At 38.9% G+C, this 15127-nt stretch overlaps 2 protein-coding genes across 13 annotated transcripts in view; one reads left to right on the plus strand and one right to left on the minus strand.

Annotated features, from left to right (window-relative positions):
- LOC101739180 (U7 snRNA-associated Sm-like protein LSm11) overlaps positions 1–7615 on the plus strand; it is a 52609-nt gene extending 44994 nt beyond the window's left edge. For both annotated transcript variants that reach the window (XM_004928645.5, XM_021349511.3), the window contains exons 4-5: positions 4802–4949; positions 5771–7615. In XM_004928645.5, coding sequence (XP_004928702.1) covers positions 4802–4949; positions 5771–5928 — 306 coding nt within the window. In that variant the 3' untranslated portion in view covers positions 5929–7615. The remainder of the gene's footprint in view (positions 1–4801; positions 4950–5770) is intronic.
- Positions 1–15127, minus strand: part of E74 (transcription factor E74) — a 266595-nt gene that overhangs the window by 192422 nt on the left and 59046 nt on the right. For all 11 annotated transcript variants that reach the window (XM_038015611.2, XM_062672340.1, XM_062672343.1 and 8 more), the window contains 1 exon segment: positions 4386–4474. The gene's annotated coding sequence lies outside the window, so the exon portion shown is untranslated.

Below are 15127 nucleotides of genomic sequence, written 5' to 3' on the forward strand. Positions count from 1 at the left end.
GTTATGTACATCTTAATGCACGAAATATTAAGTGTTGACGTTTGAAAAAGGTAGGTAGCGAATTTAATAAATTTTTGTACACGTATTATATGTGGTCTGGTCGCTAAAAGAGTCCATTGCTGACAGTTCTTTAATGAACGGATGCTATGTATATCTATATATATATTGGGGTGGCGTACAGTTAGCGATGAAAAATATTGTGTTGTGTGTATCGATTGAGAAAAATCAAAGCGTCGTCAACTTGGGTTAAATGTTTTAATTTTGCCCTAAAATTTGGTATAGAATCGATCGCTTACTCACGGTCGGACGATATCATTATTATTACTATTATTATTAATACTTTATTTCAGTATAGACCATAACGTTTTGTTAGTAAAGAAGTGCCGTGTTTTAAGAGGGTTTTGGAAAAGTTTTCTTTTCGACTTAGAGTGGAACCGTCCTATAAAACACCGTGTTTTAGGAGGGTCACCTGTACTCCAAAGACATTATGTCGGCTATCGTGTTTATTTAGTTAATTTTTATATTTCTGAAATGACGACAACGTTCCAACTTGACTGCAGCGAAATGTTAATAGTGACGTAAGCGCCTCACACAACAAGCGACGCCCCGAGCCGACCTTGGACCACACGGCGACTTTCAACCAGGAAGAGATCGCGATACGTTCCGTCATTCGAACTTTAAAGATTATATTTACATTGCCCTTATTTGGTGCAATAAAACCTGCGTCTTCCTCGCAGAATATATCGTTAATTCGCTTTTTTAAATCCGTACTGACCTCGAAGATGACGCGGGAGCCTTAATGGAACTCAGATGTCAAGAACAAAGATTGTGTGTTCGGCAATAAAGTTCTTGTGAGCAATGATCGGTGGAGAGTTAAGATTTTTCCCGTTTAGCTAACGAGTCGTTTGCAAGGTTTTTTAGATTGTTTTTAGTTTAATAAAATTAAAAATAGGCTGCACCTGTGGGTACCAACCAGTATCCTGCCTATATTTGCCGCGAAGGCTCTTGATTTCGATAGCAACTTATCACCGGGTAATCAATGTGCTCGTTCACTGGATTGTGTACTAAAAAGAGTTAGGGGCGCTCGGGCAATATTGAGCAATTTTGAAATTGCAAATGGTCGATAGTCATATACGAGTATGCACGTGTTGAGGCCAGACAAAGACTTTGCGCCTAGAAGGATTCTGGATATTCCGAATATGCAAATGTATAAACGACGGATGCCAGTTAACTGTTACTAATGACATTAGGCACAGCAGAACCCGGAGTCTGACTCTGTACTTATCAAAATATTGCCAATTAGGAGCGCTGAACTTCACAGACCAGCAAATGTTCAAGCGCGCTTATTAAATTTCTGCAAACGAGCAATCGGTCTTAAACATTTCTATCTGTGCCATTAATAATATTAAATACGCTGTTGACAATCTGCCAAAGGAAGACTAGCGTGCACGCCTCACATTTGAAATGACTCTTTAAAAAACTGAAAGCACATCAATGAGTTTGATATCGAACCAGCTTTATGGATCATTAAAAATCCACCTTCATTTTTTTAAAAGGCGTTTTCGCCTTGACATAATTTATTCCAAGGAAATAAGGCCAGTTTTCCGTCTAAAGCATCGCTCTCGGATCTCCAAAACTCAAACAGGTGATACGTAGAAGGGAAACTCGAAAAGTTTCCATACAACACGATAGCGAAGCGTTTAAATGTGGCCCGGGGACCTTGGCGAGACACTTACGAATTGAATCGGCCCCTGACGAGGCCGCGGCGTCTTCCGTCATGATAAATACGATGTAACGGCCCGTATACACTTCATCGAATTTTCACTTTATTTATCTGGTGACTTTTAGACAATGTATCATATAAACAAAAATCATTGTACTTTTAATTAGCGCAATAATTCGCGACAAGACTCAATGCCCGTCCTCAGGTGCTGGTACTAGAATTTGGTCTCCTACTAACAAAGTTAGCATGTCCTATTTTGTATCAACAGTGAGTTCTTCAACTTCACCAAATTTTGTACTTTATACAAAAATAGCAGCTAGCATAGCAGCTAGCATAGCAGCTAGCATAGCAGCTAGGTACTAAATTCAAATGGTGGTTAAGGCACGTTAAGCTTTTGCCCCGTTTAATGTGTGTCGTTACTCCAACAAAAGCTGCAACTGCTTGATATGATACCAAACCGGCCGCCACACCATACACCCTACCAAAATCACGCAAACACTTAAATTGGTCATCATCCATAAGGCTTCATCAGACTTGGCAGATTCAATCAAAAATTCCAGACTTTTAAGTCCTTTAAGGACGAATATACCGATCCATGTCAGTTTTACATAAAAGGAACGAAAAGGACCTAGGTTTATTCTTTAAACACATTCACCGTCGCATCGTCCTTGACCGTCACAGCCCTAGTGAACAACGATACTTTTACTTTTGTTCAAAACAAAATAACCTCTTTTTTATTGCTACCATTGACACTGAACCGGTTCTATTTTAGGATTGGATATTTTTGCGCGAATGTCACTGGTGATTCATAAAAATAGGCCACAATATCCTATGCCTATACATATCTTAATTGCTATTCATGGGTCTTTGATATGATTGTGAGCCCGCATGGCTAGGTCTGTACCTACCATCGTGTCATTTCTACCACGACACTGTAAGGCATTGCAATTTGAAGACGGCCATTATTCAATACAACTGGGTCTTTTACCTCACGTTTTGAGCTATTTGGTGAAACTCCCATTGTGATGTCTGTGGACTACAGTAACCACATAACTCCATGTGTGGTAACAACGTCCACCAATCCAGTGCCATAAAACAATTTAGGCTGACGGTTATTTTTGATGTTCACTAAAGAAATGACGTCACGTGCGTCAGACACACGTATATTTTTAACCTGCTAGATGTTTTTAATGGTAATTTCACGACCGCTAATAAAAATACACAAATCACGGTGTATGTAGGTCATGTTTAGTTGAACACTCTGATTTTAGATGTGATACATATCAGTTTGAGTTATTGAGGCAATTATTTTGGTTTATTGACTCGTGCGACCGACGCAATCGTATCTGTAAACTGTGGATCCTTTCACGAGCGCAGACGAAATGTCGAGTGACAGTCAACGTGGGAACGAGGTGTTCGCTTCGTTTATTAGCTTTCTCAGTATTTCTTTAAAATAATAAAAGCTTGTTGATTTTCGGTAAAAAATAAGAGCAATAATGACAGGACAAATCACGTAGCGTCGGCCATCTGACCGCACGTTAGAATTTCCTGTAGGGTGGGAGCTAGAGACTGTTATATACACTCCGCAATAGTAGGTACCACCACCCTGCCTATGTCTACCATGAAGCAGTAATGCGTTTCGGTTTGCAGGGTGGGGCAGCCGTTGTAACTATACTGAGACCATAGAACTTATATCTCAATGTGGGCTGTGAGCTCGTCCAACCATTTAAGTAATAAAAAAAAACTCATAAATTTATACACTTAAGAGATCAGAAATGCTCCGGTCACCGCCCTCGTTGAACTTTTTCGTCGCTTGCGATGAAGGGCTCGACGAGCGAATTAGCCCACTACACAGCCCACTGAGTTTCTCGCCGGATCTTCTGAGTGGGTCGCGTTTTCGATCCGGTGGTAGATTCTGCGAAGTACTGCTCTTACTAGGGCCAGTGTTAGCACCACTCCGGTTTGAGCCCCGTGAGCTCACCTACACGTTAGGGCGAAGCTGATATAGCCTCTCAATGCTATCAGCATAGGTAGGAAAAAAAGAAGAAAGAAATGCAGACAAAAACCGAACAAACCAGTTCGTCAGATGAATATTATCCCGATGTGAGAATCTAACCCAAGGGCCAACACTACCTTCGCTCCGGCAGTCAGACGTACTATATATTACGCCACTGAGCCAGTCGTACTAATAATAATAGTTACTTGTATTGAAACCGGTCATAGAATTAACCTTTAATACAAGACATAAAATAAAGTTTTTTAATTACTGCTAAACTAAAGTGAATAAAATTGGTTCATTTCTATTCTGTCTTTTAAAACGTGCGTTAAAATTTTCGTTAAACGTGGTAGCCATTATATTCCGTATAATAAATACTAATTGGCTAATCCGAGTCTATCTGAATACATTGAAACGTTCCAAATTATTTATAATCTAAACTTTATTTAGGCAGGATCTGTGTTTGTTTACCTTTGTCTCTAATAGCCAATTTTGTATGCGTCACTTATTCAAACTGATCAACAAATAGCTCATTTCGTAAAGCAAAAGGACATAATGACTTGGAACCGGTAAAAATCTTACCTAAAATCTTACCCTAGATTTTGAGGTTCGGATTTGTAATGCCCGTGAACACAACTCGTGCAAATAATCTTAAACAACACTTACCAAAACCATGAAAGGTTTATCCTCAGCAAGACGCTAACAAGCAATGTAGCTGAACACAATCGGTGTTCCTCCTGCGTCGCCAGCCCATCCTGAAACAACACAGACATTCGGTTAATCTCGATTACGATAACTGACTTTTGGACATTAGCAATCAGATATTGATTTGGGATTCTTATAACAAAAAAAAAACTAGTTAGCGTTAGTTGGTTCAGCAGAATTGTACTGCTTCATGATTCCTTCACAGTTCGAAATGGCTAGTTGCCAGTCTAATTTGGCATCGAAGTGCGAATTAAAATTTTCTACCTATGGATAATAACTGATAACACAAAAGTGTTAAAGAATTTTTCTATGACTTAAATATACATAGTTCAATTATGTTTCACGATAACAAAGCTAATCATTGTTATTTCTTTTAGGTAACAACTAGGAATGAGAAAGGGATCAGAGGGCTCCTCCACGCTACCCTGGTGGCTTTCGATAAGCAATGGAATCTAGCACTTAGCGACGTTGTGGAGGAATGGACACGGAAATCGCCAAATAAAAGGAAAATACCCCCGGCCGTCGGTAATTGCTATGATCACTCTTTCTGTTGTTTTTTTATTATGGCCATACATTAATTAGCTTACTTAGTTCAGTGTCAAATGGTTTTCGTAGCCACGAATTTTATGACACTGCCAACTTTGAAACAAGTAAAGGGCGAATGAAAAAACTGCCATCCCATTCTTGTAACCGAAAAACATGACTGCTTCGTGGCATAAAGTAAGCATGATGGTGAAAATAATATATGTATTTTTTTTGTCCAGGTGGGTTGACGAGCTCACGGCCTATCTGATGTTAAGTGGTTATCGGAGCCCATAGTCATCTACAACGTAAATGTTACCACGTACCTTGAGATAGTAGTTCTAAGGTGTCCGTTTTTACAGTACAATATTTGAACAATGTGTGCACAGTATTTGTTCCCTACTGGACTTTTGGCCCTATTAAATTAACACCAGAAATATGCAGACAAGTGAAACCAGCCCATGCAGACTCACAACATATCCTACCACCAATATGACCTCCTGCTGAGAACTGCCCAATAAATGACGTCATTTTTAAATAACTCCTGTGTCTACGATTTTTTTTTTTATTGCTTAGATGTGTGGACGAGCTCCAGCCCACCTGGTGTTAAGTGGTTACTGGAGCCCATGGAGATCTACAACGTAAATGCGCCACCCACCTTGAGATATAAGTTCTAAGATCTCAGTATAGTTACAACGGCTGCCCCACCCTTCAAACCGAAACGCATTACTGCTTCACGGCAGAAATAGGCAGGGCGGTGGTGCCTACCCGCGCGGACTCACAAGAGGTCCTACCACCAGTAAAATTGTGAAATTGATAAACAGGTAGACCAGTTCCTAAGGGTACAGCATCGACTATATCGACCGTTCCTAAAGTCATTGAAAATCCGCTCGGCAAAGGAATGTGGCAATGCACTCGGTATTTACCCCAGTTACTGGTCAGAGGTGAGCACGTCGTAATCATTAACATAGTGGAACGATAATATACGCAGGAGCACAACTCTATCGTTGCGTTCTGGTAATTTTATAAACTATACCATAATATTGGTGGCATCAATTGAACTATGGCAGCATCAGACTAACTCGGCTAGAAATTTTTATTTAAACGGTTTCTCTGATTAAAATATGTTTGTTTACATTTAATTAGCTTTTAAGTATTCCAGCGTAAAATGTAATATAATTAATGTAAATTGGTGTATATTATATCAGAAAAAATATATTCGAATCTCTGCAAAAAAAAAGGTGATGTACTTGTGATTTAAGTTTAGACTATTCTGTATTATTCGAATCCTGGTTCTTTTGATTATTAATTGATTAATTGCTCAGTGCGCTAATTTTAATAAGGACGCTAAGGCGATTAAACCGGCTTGTAACCATTATTGTCTATTTTGAAAAGACTAAAATATTTTTGGTCCAATAATCTTTAAGAAGGCTCATAGGCAGAAGTGCGCTGGTCGGACCAGATACGTTCCACTCTCAACACTTCAGTCCACGTTGCTATCCACACAGCCGAGGATAGGCAGGAGCGGCGCAGGATAATCCAGAAGAAAGTTATTAGACGAGGCCTGGTAGGCAGCGGCGTGGCCCTTGGCATTGCTGACGTCCATGAACGATGGTGACCACTTACCATCAGGTGGGCCGTATGCTCGTCTGCCTACAAAGGCAATAACAAATAAAAAAAGGCCACGACGAGCATTGAGGATTATTGACGCAACGAGGAGGATTCTTTATTTTAGAAGAAACAAATTTTCTGATCTTAATTTTCTCCGACATGTAACTATATTAATGATACGTGGGAGAATAGATTAGTTTGTGATTCGACAAATTCTGGTTACTTGAGTAACGTTTAAAAATGGATGATATTATTTTTGGATATTGTTTTTTTTTGTCGGCCCCCTTAAACACTGTTAGGGGATTCCCGGTGATTGGTAAAAGTGGCTCAGGACTCCAAGGCCATAAAGCCTCATCCTAAATTTACATATAGCATGGATTATTTTGATTTAAACTTAAATGAGATTTGGTTACATTTAGTTTCTATCATCACAGTTACTATTAGATAGTAAGATAGAATAGAAATAATATTTTATCACGCACTGATTGTGATAGTGTGTTTACAAAAACGATAAAATATTGAAGGCTTTGTAAAAAACACTTTGAAACGATTTATCACAGAAGGAAGGCTTATTGTAAATAATCTGACAGTTCACGTCTCGTAGATTTTTTTTTGTATATTTGACGACACTCGAGAGCACTGCGACGTGTGATGTGTGTTCACGGGTGCTCACAGTTGAAAATGCGTTAAAAACGTATTTATATTTTTAATGGTGAAGGATGCGTGTTGGTAAGTCAAGTCCGTCAGTTATCAATGACGCCGGAATGTTAGGCGCATTCATCTCAAACTCAGTGCAAAGCACGTGTCACGCAATCACCGGTTCAATCCGGGTGGTACGTGGCCTTAAGTAATAGAGATTGACATTGTGGAGGGTAATCCTAAAATGGATGTGAGAGAGACATTTGAAACACGTTGGAGATGTATACGCCAATTGTATCTGCGTCTCATTAGAATAAGATGTGATATGCTTTTGCAAGGCTACAGTAATCATGGATTAGTAAATAGATTTGTTTAATTATTTTTAAGTAAATATATATATATATATTTTTTTTAATTAATGTTTCTGGTTTTTATTTTACATTCGACGATAATCACTGACTCATTAGATTACTTTTGCGTCTTACATTTTCCCTTTTGTTTTGGTATTGACATTTTCAAAATACTATTGATTATTTTGTATTCAATGTTTGTAAACTCGTCAGCTTTTTTTAAACTAAATGAAATTCGCTTGACGAGCTGTGATGAAAATTGTGCTGAAATGTCTTTGCGTAGCAATGTATAGATATTATTTATATATTACACGAAGGTACTTTAGATAATATGACTATTACTTTCACTATAAAATTTTTTGTGTCCTGATCTATTTGCTCTATAACAGCTCTATAGTAAGTGGTAGGACCTCTTGTGAGTCCGCACGGGTAAGTATCCCCACCCTGCCTATTTCTGCCGTGAAGCAGTAATGTGTTTCGGTTTGAAGAGTGGGGCAGCCGTTGTAACTATACTGAGACTTTAGAACTTATATCTCAAGGTGGGTGGCGTATTTACGTCGTAGATGTCTATGGGTTCTAGTAACCACTTAACGCCAGGTGAGCTGTGAGCTCGTTCACCCATCTAAACAATAAAAAAAAATATTTTGGTGTAAATACAATTTAGTTTGGTCTAGTTGAATCTTGATTTGAATTTTGCACTGAGGTTTTTGACGAACCTGTGCGCTCAATGAAAAAGCTGGAGAATTTTCGAAAACAAAACAAAACTTTGGCTAACAAGTTTATTGACGAAGATTCTGGGCACTTTAAACGTCACGTAACGACTTGTGTTCGCGAAGCAATAAAAGAAATTGAAAAATAAAAATAGAAGATTCTTAATCGCTCTCATTAACAAACAGGGTTCGATTGAATCGTCAATCACGTGGAAATAATTATATGCACCCGAGATTAAGTTGTGTGAGCGTCGTCAATCCAAATTTAAATTGTTGCATAGAGTTGGTGAACAATAATAAGCCGCGAACACCCTAGATCGGTTGCTAGCCGCGGGATCTCGTGGAAAGCCACAGAGCCGAGGTCAGCGGCCGGGCCGACGCCCGCTAGTGTGGAAATGAGAAAATTCTCGGACAATACGCGCTTCCCGGTTCAACCACTGCACTGCACCAGAGAACTCGCACATACCCCGTATACTTACAAAACACTAAAGTCAACACACAGAAATAATAGGGGTTAAAGTATGAAATTGCCGTTTTATTCATACGCTTTTATTAGCTTCAGACATCTTTGAACATGATTTTGATCCCCTTCAAAACGTCGGATTAAGTCGAAATTTGGTATACTTATTAAGGACCGATGACAATTCAACATTAAAAATTGATAATAGTTTAAAAAAACAAACAAAACACGCTTTTATAGAAAATCCAACTAAAAAATAGAAAATAAATTTTAATAAATTTGAATTAAAACAGTGTAAAAAAATGATTTTATTGTAAAAAAAGCGTGCGGTGCATGGTATCAGTGGTTATAAATATTTTATGAAGATATGAGTAGAAAGGTTATTTTGATAATATCCTGAAAAGCACCCCACGCTTTTGTTTAAACTATTATTTATTGTAATAAGTACTTCGAATTGACATAGAACCTTCATAGTTTGAGATTTCTTTTCAAATGGAGACTCTTTTCAAATGGTACATATGAGATTCTTCTTTTAAAAAATGTGCAACATTTGACTATCGACTTTCAGTTGTTTTTTTATTCACCTTAGACAAGAAAGGTGGAACTGCAATTAGAAACCATTCGTCACCCTCCGTATTCGTCAGACCTTGCTCCAACGGACTACCATTTTTTTCGTGATTTGGACAATTTTCTACGTGATAAAAAGTTTTCTTCCCAGGAGGCAGTACAAAATGCTTTCACACAGTTTGTAGAATCTAGATCACCAGAGTTCTATCGCAAAGGTATAAATGACCTTCCTAGTAGATGGCAGCAATGTATAGATAATAACGGTAGATATTTTGATTAAATAAATATGTTAAATGAAAAAAAAACGAATTTCAATTTTTCAGTACAAATCGGCAATTTCATACGTTAACCCCTAATACACACTAAACCTACAAGCTCGAAATTTGGTTGAACATTTTCTTGAGACACGTTGAGGAGTTTGGAACATTTAGTTATTTCATCCCTAAAAGCGAGTCAAAGTTTATTTGGATAAACATTAATGTTATACTTTTAGTGTTGCCATTGTGCAAATATAGTATAGAAGTAATTAAATAACACTGGATTTTTTTATTTAAAGTTCAACACTGGTGAGACCTAGTACTCCACGTGTGTGTCCTTGTAATCATTCCAACAATGCGTTAGGAGGTTCAAATGTATTAATACCAATATAGGCTCTGCTGCCGTCGGAAAATACTAATTTGCTTGTCAAAAATTATTTAAAGCTCATCGGAAATCCCACGCTTTTTTGAAAGACTTATATTAGGCCGACTAGTTTTCAAATTGACTTCTATAATGTTTTTCGACACGATACTGATGCAACACTTACTTAAACAGATGGGTCTATCTCAAAATCCTACCTTCGATCGGCACCACGTGGCCCGTTACGGCTTCAAAGCTCAGGGTCATGCTTTTATTGATTATAATTGTTTTCTACCCCCGAGCGTGGGTGCGTTGGGTGGCCGCCAGGGGGCGTCGCCCGGCCATTGTCTCCGACACGATTGTAAACAGAAATAGACGCGATGCATCATATGTGAACTCTTTATGCGTGTCAGAGAGAAATCACGTGATTAGAAAAACGTTTTCTGAAGTTCACGCCTTCGGATACGATGATTTGAGCCGATATAGATTAGACAAATGTTCACAATTGACTTCCAAAAGGTAAAGGAATCACACATCGTGTAATAAAAATCAAACCCTCAAAATTATAATTTGCGTAATTACTGGTGGTAGGACCTCTTGTGAATCCGTGCGGGTGGGTACCACCACCCTGCCTATTTCGGCCGTGAAGCAGTAATGTGTTTCGGTTTGAAGGGTGGGGCAGCCGTTGTAACTATACTTGATACCTTAGAACTTATATCTCAAGATGGGTGGCGCGTTTACGTTGTAGATGTCTATGGGCGCTAGCAGTAACCACTTAACACCAGGTGGGCTGTGAGTTCGTCCATCCCATCTAAGCAATAAAAAAAAACTTGATATGATGGCTTTGCGGCTGAAAAACCGGGTCCGTAATTGTTACCGCCAAAATCAGATCTTACACACCAACGATTCTGATAGGATCTATTTGAAACCTAACTAATAGGGCCTTGTTTATGTGTCTGAATAAAAAAATTCCACTTCTACGCAGTTTACGCGTTACGACGATCCGATAAACAAAGCTGGCCGCCCGCGCTGTGCTCTGAGCACTGACCAAACCCAACGCGCGAGACCTTCGCTTGTGCTAACGCGGAAACAAACGTAAAAATGTTTTTGTTTATTAATAAACAAGGCCGCTCAACATTTATATAACGAGTGATAATGATAACAAATATAACCTTGCTTCTAACATATATATGATTGGTATATTGTGCTTCAAATTTGTTTGAAGGTTTTGATTGATGTTACATTTTTTCGAAAGAATCTCGATTCGCTCCGTGAATAATTACCTTTCTCAAAAAATGTATATAACTAGGAAAAAATCGAGAATGATGTATGTTTCAATGATGCATTCTTAACATTCTCGCCGACTGGATGGTGTGGTATACACCCGTGAATCTGCTGGAAGCGGTCAGCACACGTGCGATTGAGGGGAGTCTGTCTCCAGCAATGAGCATCTTTCGAATCCATAGATTTTATTCCCTCTTGGTCGCTATAGAGACTGTACTCATGTACATTATCCTTTAAAACGAACGACACGTGGAATACTACGACGTATGGAACATAACGCGGTGTGCCAAAATAATTTCGTAGTTATCATGGAATATATGAACAAATATATGTATGTATATGATGTGCGCTATACATAAATCAGTGTACTCAAATTGGAAAGACGCCCGCTGTACTCGTATCGAGTCGAGCGACTAAACCGGATTTTTTTTTCCTAGCTAAGCTGATGGTTTAGAGAGACCATGTCAGCGTCGCCGGGCTAGTAGGTGAGCTCACGGAGCTCAAACCTGACGATGTTGTTAACACCATCCCTAGCCAGAGCAGTGCTTCGCAGAATCTACCACCGGGTCGGAAACGAGACCCACTGAGAAGATCCGGCAAGAAACTCAGTGGGCTAAACCGGATTCAAATCGTATGGCAGCTACACACACATTCTTCTAAAAACAACGTTTATATACACTAACATCGTCCATTATGAAAAAATAACTATTTACACGATCATCATCATTCTCCTGCCCTTCTCCGAGTCACTTGGTGTCGGCGCAACATGTTTTCTTCTTCCATACTCCTCTATCATATACCATTTCTTCGCTCACTCCCCTCTTACACATATCTTTCACGCAATCCATCCATTTCTTCTTAGGTCCACCTCTTCCTCTATATCCTTCCACATTAATAGTTAACACTCTGTTATTAACCTCATTTTCATTTCGTCTCATCACATTATGTCCATACCATCCCATTTACACGATGTTGAAGAAAAAATCTGGAAAAGATCATCACAAAAATTGGTAGCAGCACTCAAGTCGTGATGTCCACGTAAGATATATAATAATATACATACACTTCTGAAACCATGAGACTTTAAGCTTTCGCCATATTGAAAATGAAGTGTCCTGTGTTGTTTCCTGGCGAGGGTCGAACCACTGGATGACCAACGACGAAGAATTCGGTTCTATATCGACACTACGTGGTCTGAGTTCGTTTTCCTCCCGCCCGTTGGAAAAACTTTAGTAAATAAACCAATATTTTTACCTACCAAAGGATTATGGCGAAGTCCTACTAGTTATCTTCTACAAAGTGTATGTCGTCCTAGTACTTGAAATTGTAGTCCCAATTGTGGTATATAACGACCGTTCCTTCAAAATAGAACGAATAATTTTTTTAATTGCTTATATGGGTGGACGAGCTCACAGCCCACCTGGTGTTAAGTAGTTACTGGAGCCCATAGACATTTACAACGTACATGCGCCACCCACCTTGAGATATAAGTTCTAAGATCTCAGTATAGTTACAACGGCTGCTCCACCTTTCAAACCGAAACGCATTACTGCTTCACGGCAGAAATAGGCAGGGCGGTGGTACCTACCCGCGCGGACTCACAAGAGGTCCTACCACCAGTAAGTTTGCTCGGCGGCAGAATTAGGTAGCATGATGGTACTGTTCCGTTAGACCATATAATACGCCCAATCACAGTACGCTAGTATGACGCTGTGTGCTTAGTGCGAGTTTTTTAACGTTCTCGATCGCGTAAAAGTTAACTCAAATGTGTATGGACATGGAAGAACTTTCCTTTTTTACCGCTGGGGGCAGTGTTCCAACTCCGTGTAAATTTGAGTTGACTTTAACGCGATCGAGAAGTTAAAAACTCGCACTAAGCACACAGAGAATGCTGCTTGCTCCCCATGATGCGGTGAATATATCAGTCGCTAACGGGATGGTACTATTCTAGGCTGACACTATTCTGGTTAAGCATCAAATCGGAAATGTCCTAGTGTTTTAGTGTCAGAAACAGAGAGCCGTAAGTGCGGATCCGTGACGAGGCCTGCGATGTTGAAGTCGTTGAAATATCAAAATCAAAATATTGAAGTATTCTATAATCGAACGCACAAGCTAATCGTAATCTCGGGAGCGATGCGTCCGGAGTGGTGTATATTAATAGTGCGAGTTACGCAAGTCGCCGGCGATGCACCAGCGGGCCGGGTTACCCTATAACCCATGACTAACAGTGGTTACGGGTTACGGGGCTAGTTTGGCGAACAAATATCTTATTCTAACTGCTTTTGTTAGGATATGAAAATTGTTATTAACTATATAAATACAAGTGTATAATAGAAGTGTATAAATCAGGCGCAAAACAAAACTAATAAACATACTGTCACGTATTGATCAACTCAAATGGAGATGGGCGGGGTAAATGCTCTGCTGTAAAAAGGAAAAATTAAGCAAACAGGTGACAGTGTGGTACCCAGGGGATGGTGCGAGGAGCCTAGGTCGCAAACCAAGAAGATGAGAGGTCGAACCTCCTTACCTTTGGACCCCTTTGGTTTAGAGTAGCAGCAGACAGAAAGCAGTGGAAAGAGTTGGAGGAGACTTTTGCCGAAGGGCACACCGAGACGAGAGACATTTTGTAGTAAAAGTGTAGATTTTCCCTTTATATTTTGTTTTCATATAATATATTGTTTTTTTATTTATTTCAGTCTGCGTGAAATTGTTAGCTTAAAATGTAAAATGTTCGGGAACTAACGACAATATTATTATTATTATTATTATATAAATACAAAAAGTAATTAATCATTTTAGGAATGTTTCGAAAAGAATTGAAAACGTAACTATGATTAACGTATTATTCGCAAAACATAATTAATACTCATTTAGGCTTGTATGACATATAAAGTGTCGGCATTACACATAAGGCTAACTGGTCGATACAAGGCGACACTTCCGCAATGAATGAAGTTTTTAAAATATGTTTATGTATGTGCAGATCAATGTCGACCACTATTCTTTTTATTGACCTTGGTCTTCTGAACCCGTGCGGCGTTCGCGACACACTTCAAAACATCATTATATTTTCGATATAGTTATTGTTAGACTACTAAAAATAATTAAACTAATAAATTGAAAATTCACTTCACTGGTAACTTATTTCCTCAGAAAACAATAGTAATCAAATCGTTGTCCGATTTATATGAAAATCAGGCCGATTGATGACCTCCTTAAGTATTAAAGGAGAACCTAGGAACCTCAAGGACTGGTTAATATTATTTGAAAGTAAATCGGCGAGGTCTATGTTCTATGTCGTTTGAGGTTTTGCAACTAATGTTCTAGTGGTGTGATGTGCAAGCTACTTTTTTCTGTTGTTACTTAAATTGTATTGCTTTGAAATAAATTATAAATGATAGCCTTAATCGGTCGTCAATCAACCGACTTAACCACGAGTTAATCCGAAGTTCCGTGTTCGGTTCAACCGTACAGATTCATTTTACTCTTTTTGTATTTGTTCTTGCATCTAAGTTGGGAACGGCTTGACCCATTTACTACAAATAGACCGAGCGAGACCCGAACCGGGGGCCCGACGTACGCGTGTACGATAATGCGGAGATATCAAACGCGAAGATTCGAATTGAAGACACGGATTTTTGTATTATAATTTTGAGTTTAACAAGAAACGTAAAACATTATCGAGTCATTTAAAGTAAACTAGATGATGACCGAGCTTCGCTCGTTTTTTTTTTTGATAACGCCATCTTGTTGTGTCTTTAAAGCGGTTAGTTGTCCTCAATTAAGAAAAATAGTATTATTATTGGCCAATAGATGTCGGGAAGAGTTGATTATTGAAAACACGAATAAAACAACATTTTCTGAAAATAATTCGTAGCTAGATCGATTTATCGCCCCCGAAATCCCCTGTATACTAAATTTTATGAAAATCGTTGGAGC

Source organism: Bombyx mori, chromosome 15, assembly GCF_030269925.1.
Source record: "Bombyx mori chromosome 15, ASM3026992v2".
Classification (NCBI taxonomy): Eukaryota; Metazoa; Arthropoda; class Insecta; order Lepidoptera; family Bombycidae; genus Bombyx; species Bombyx mori.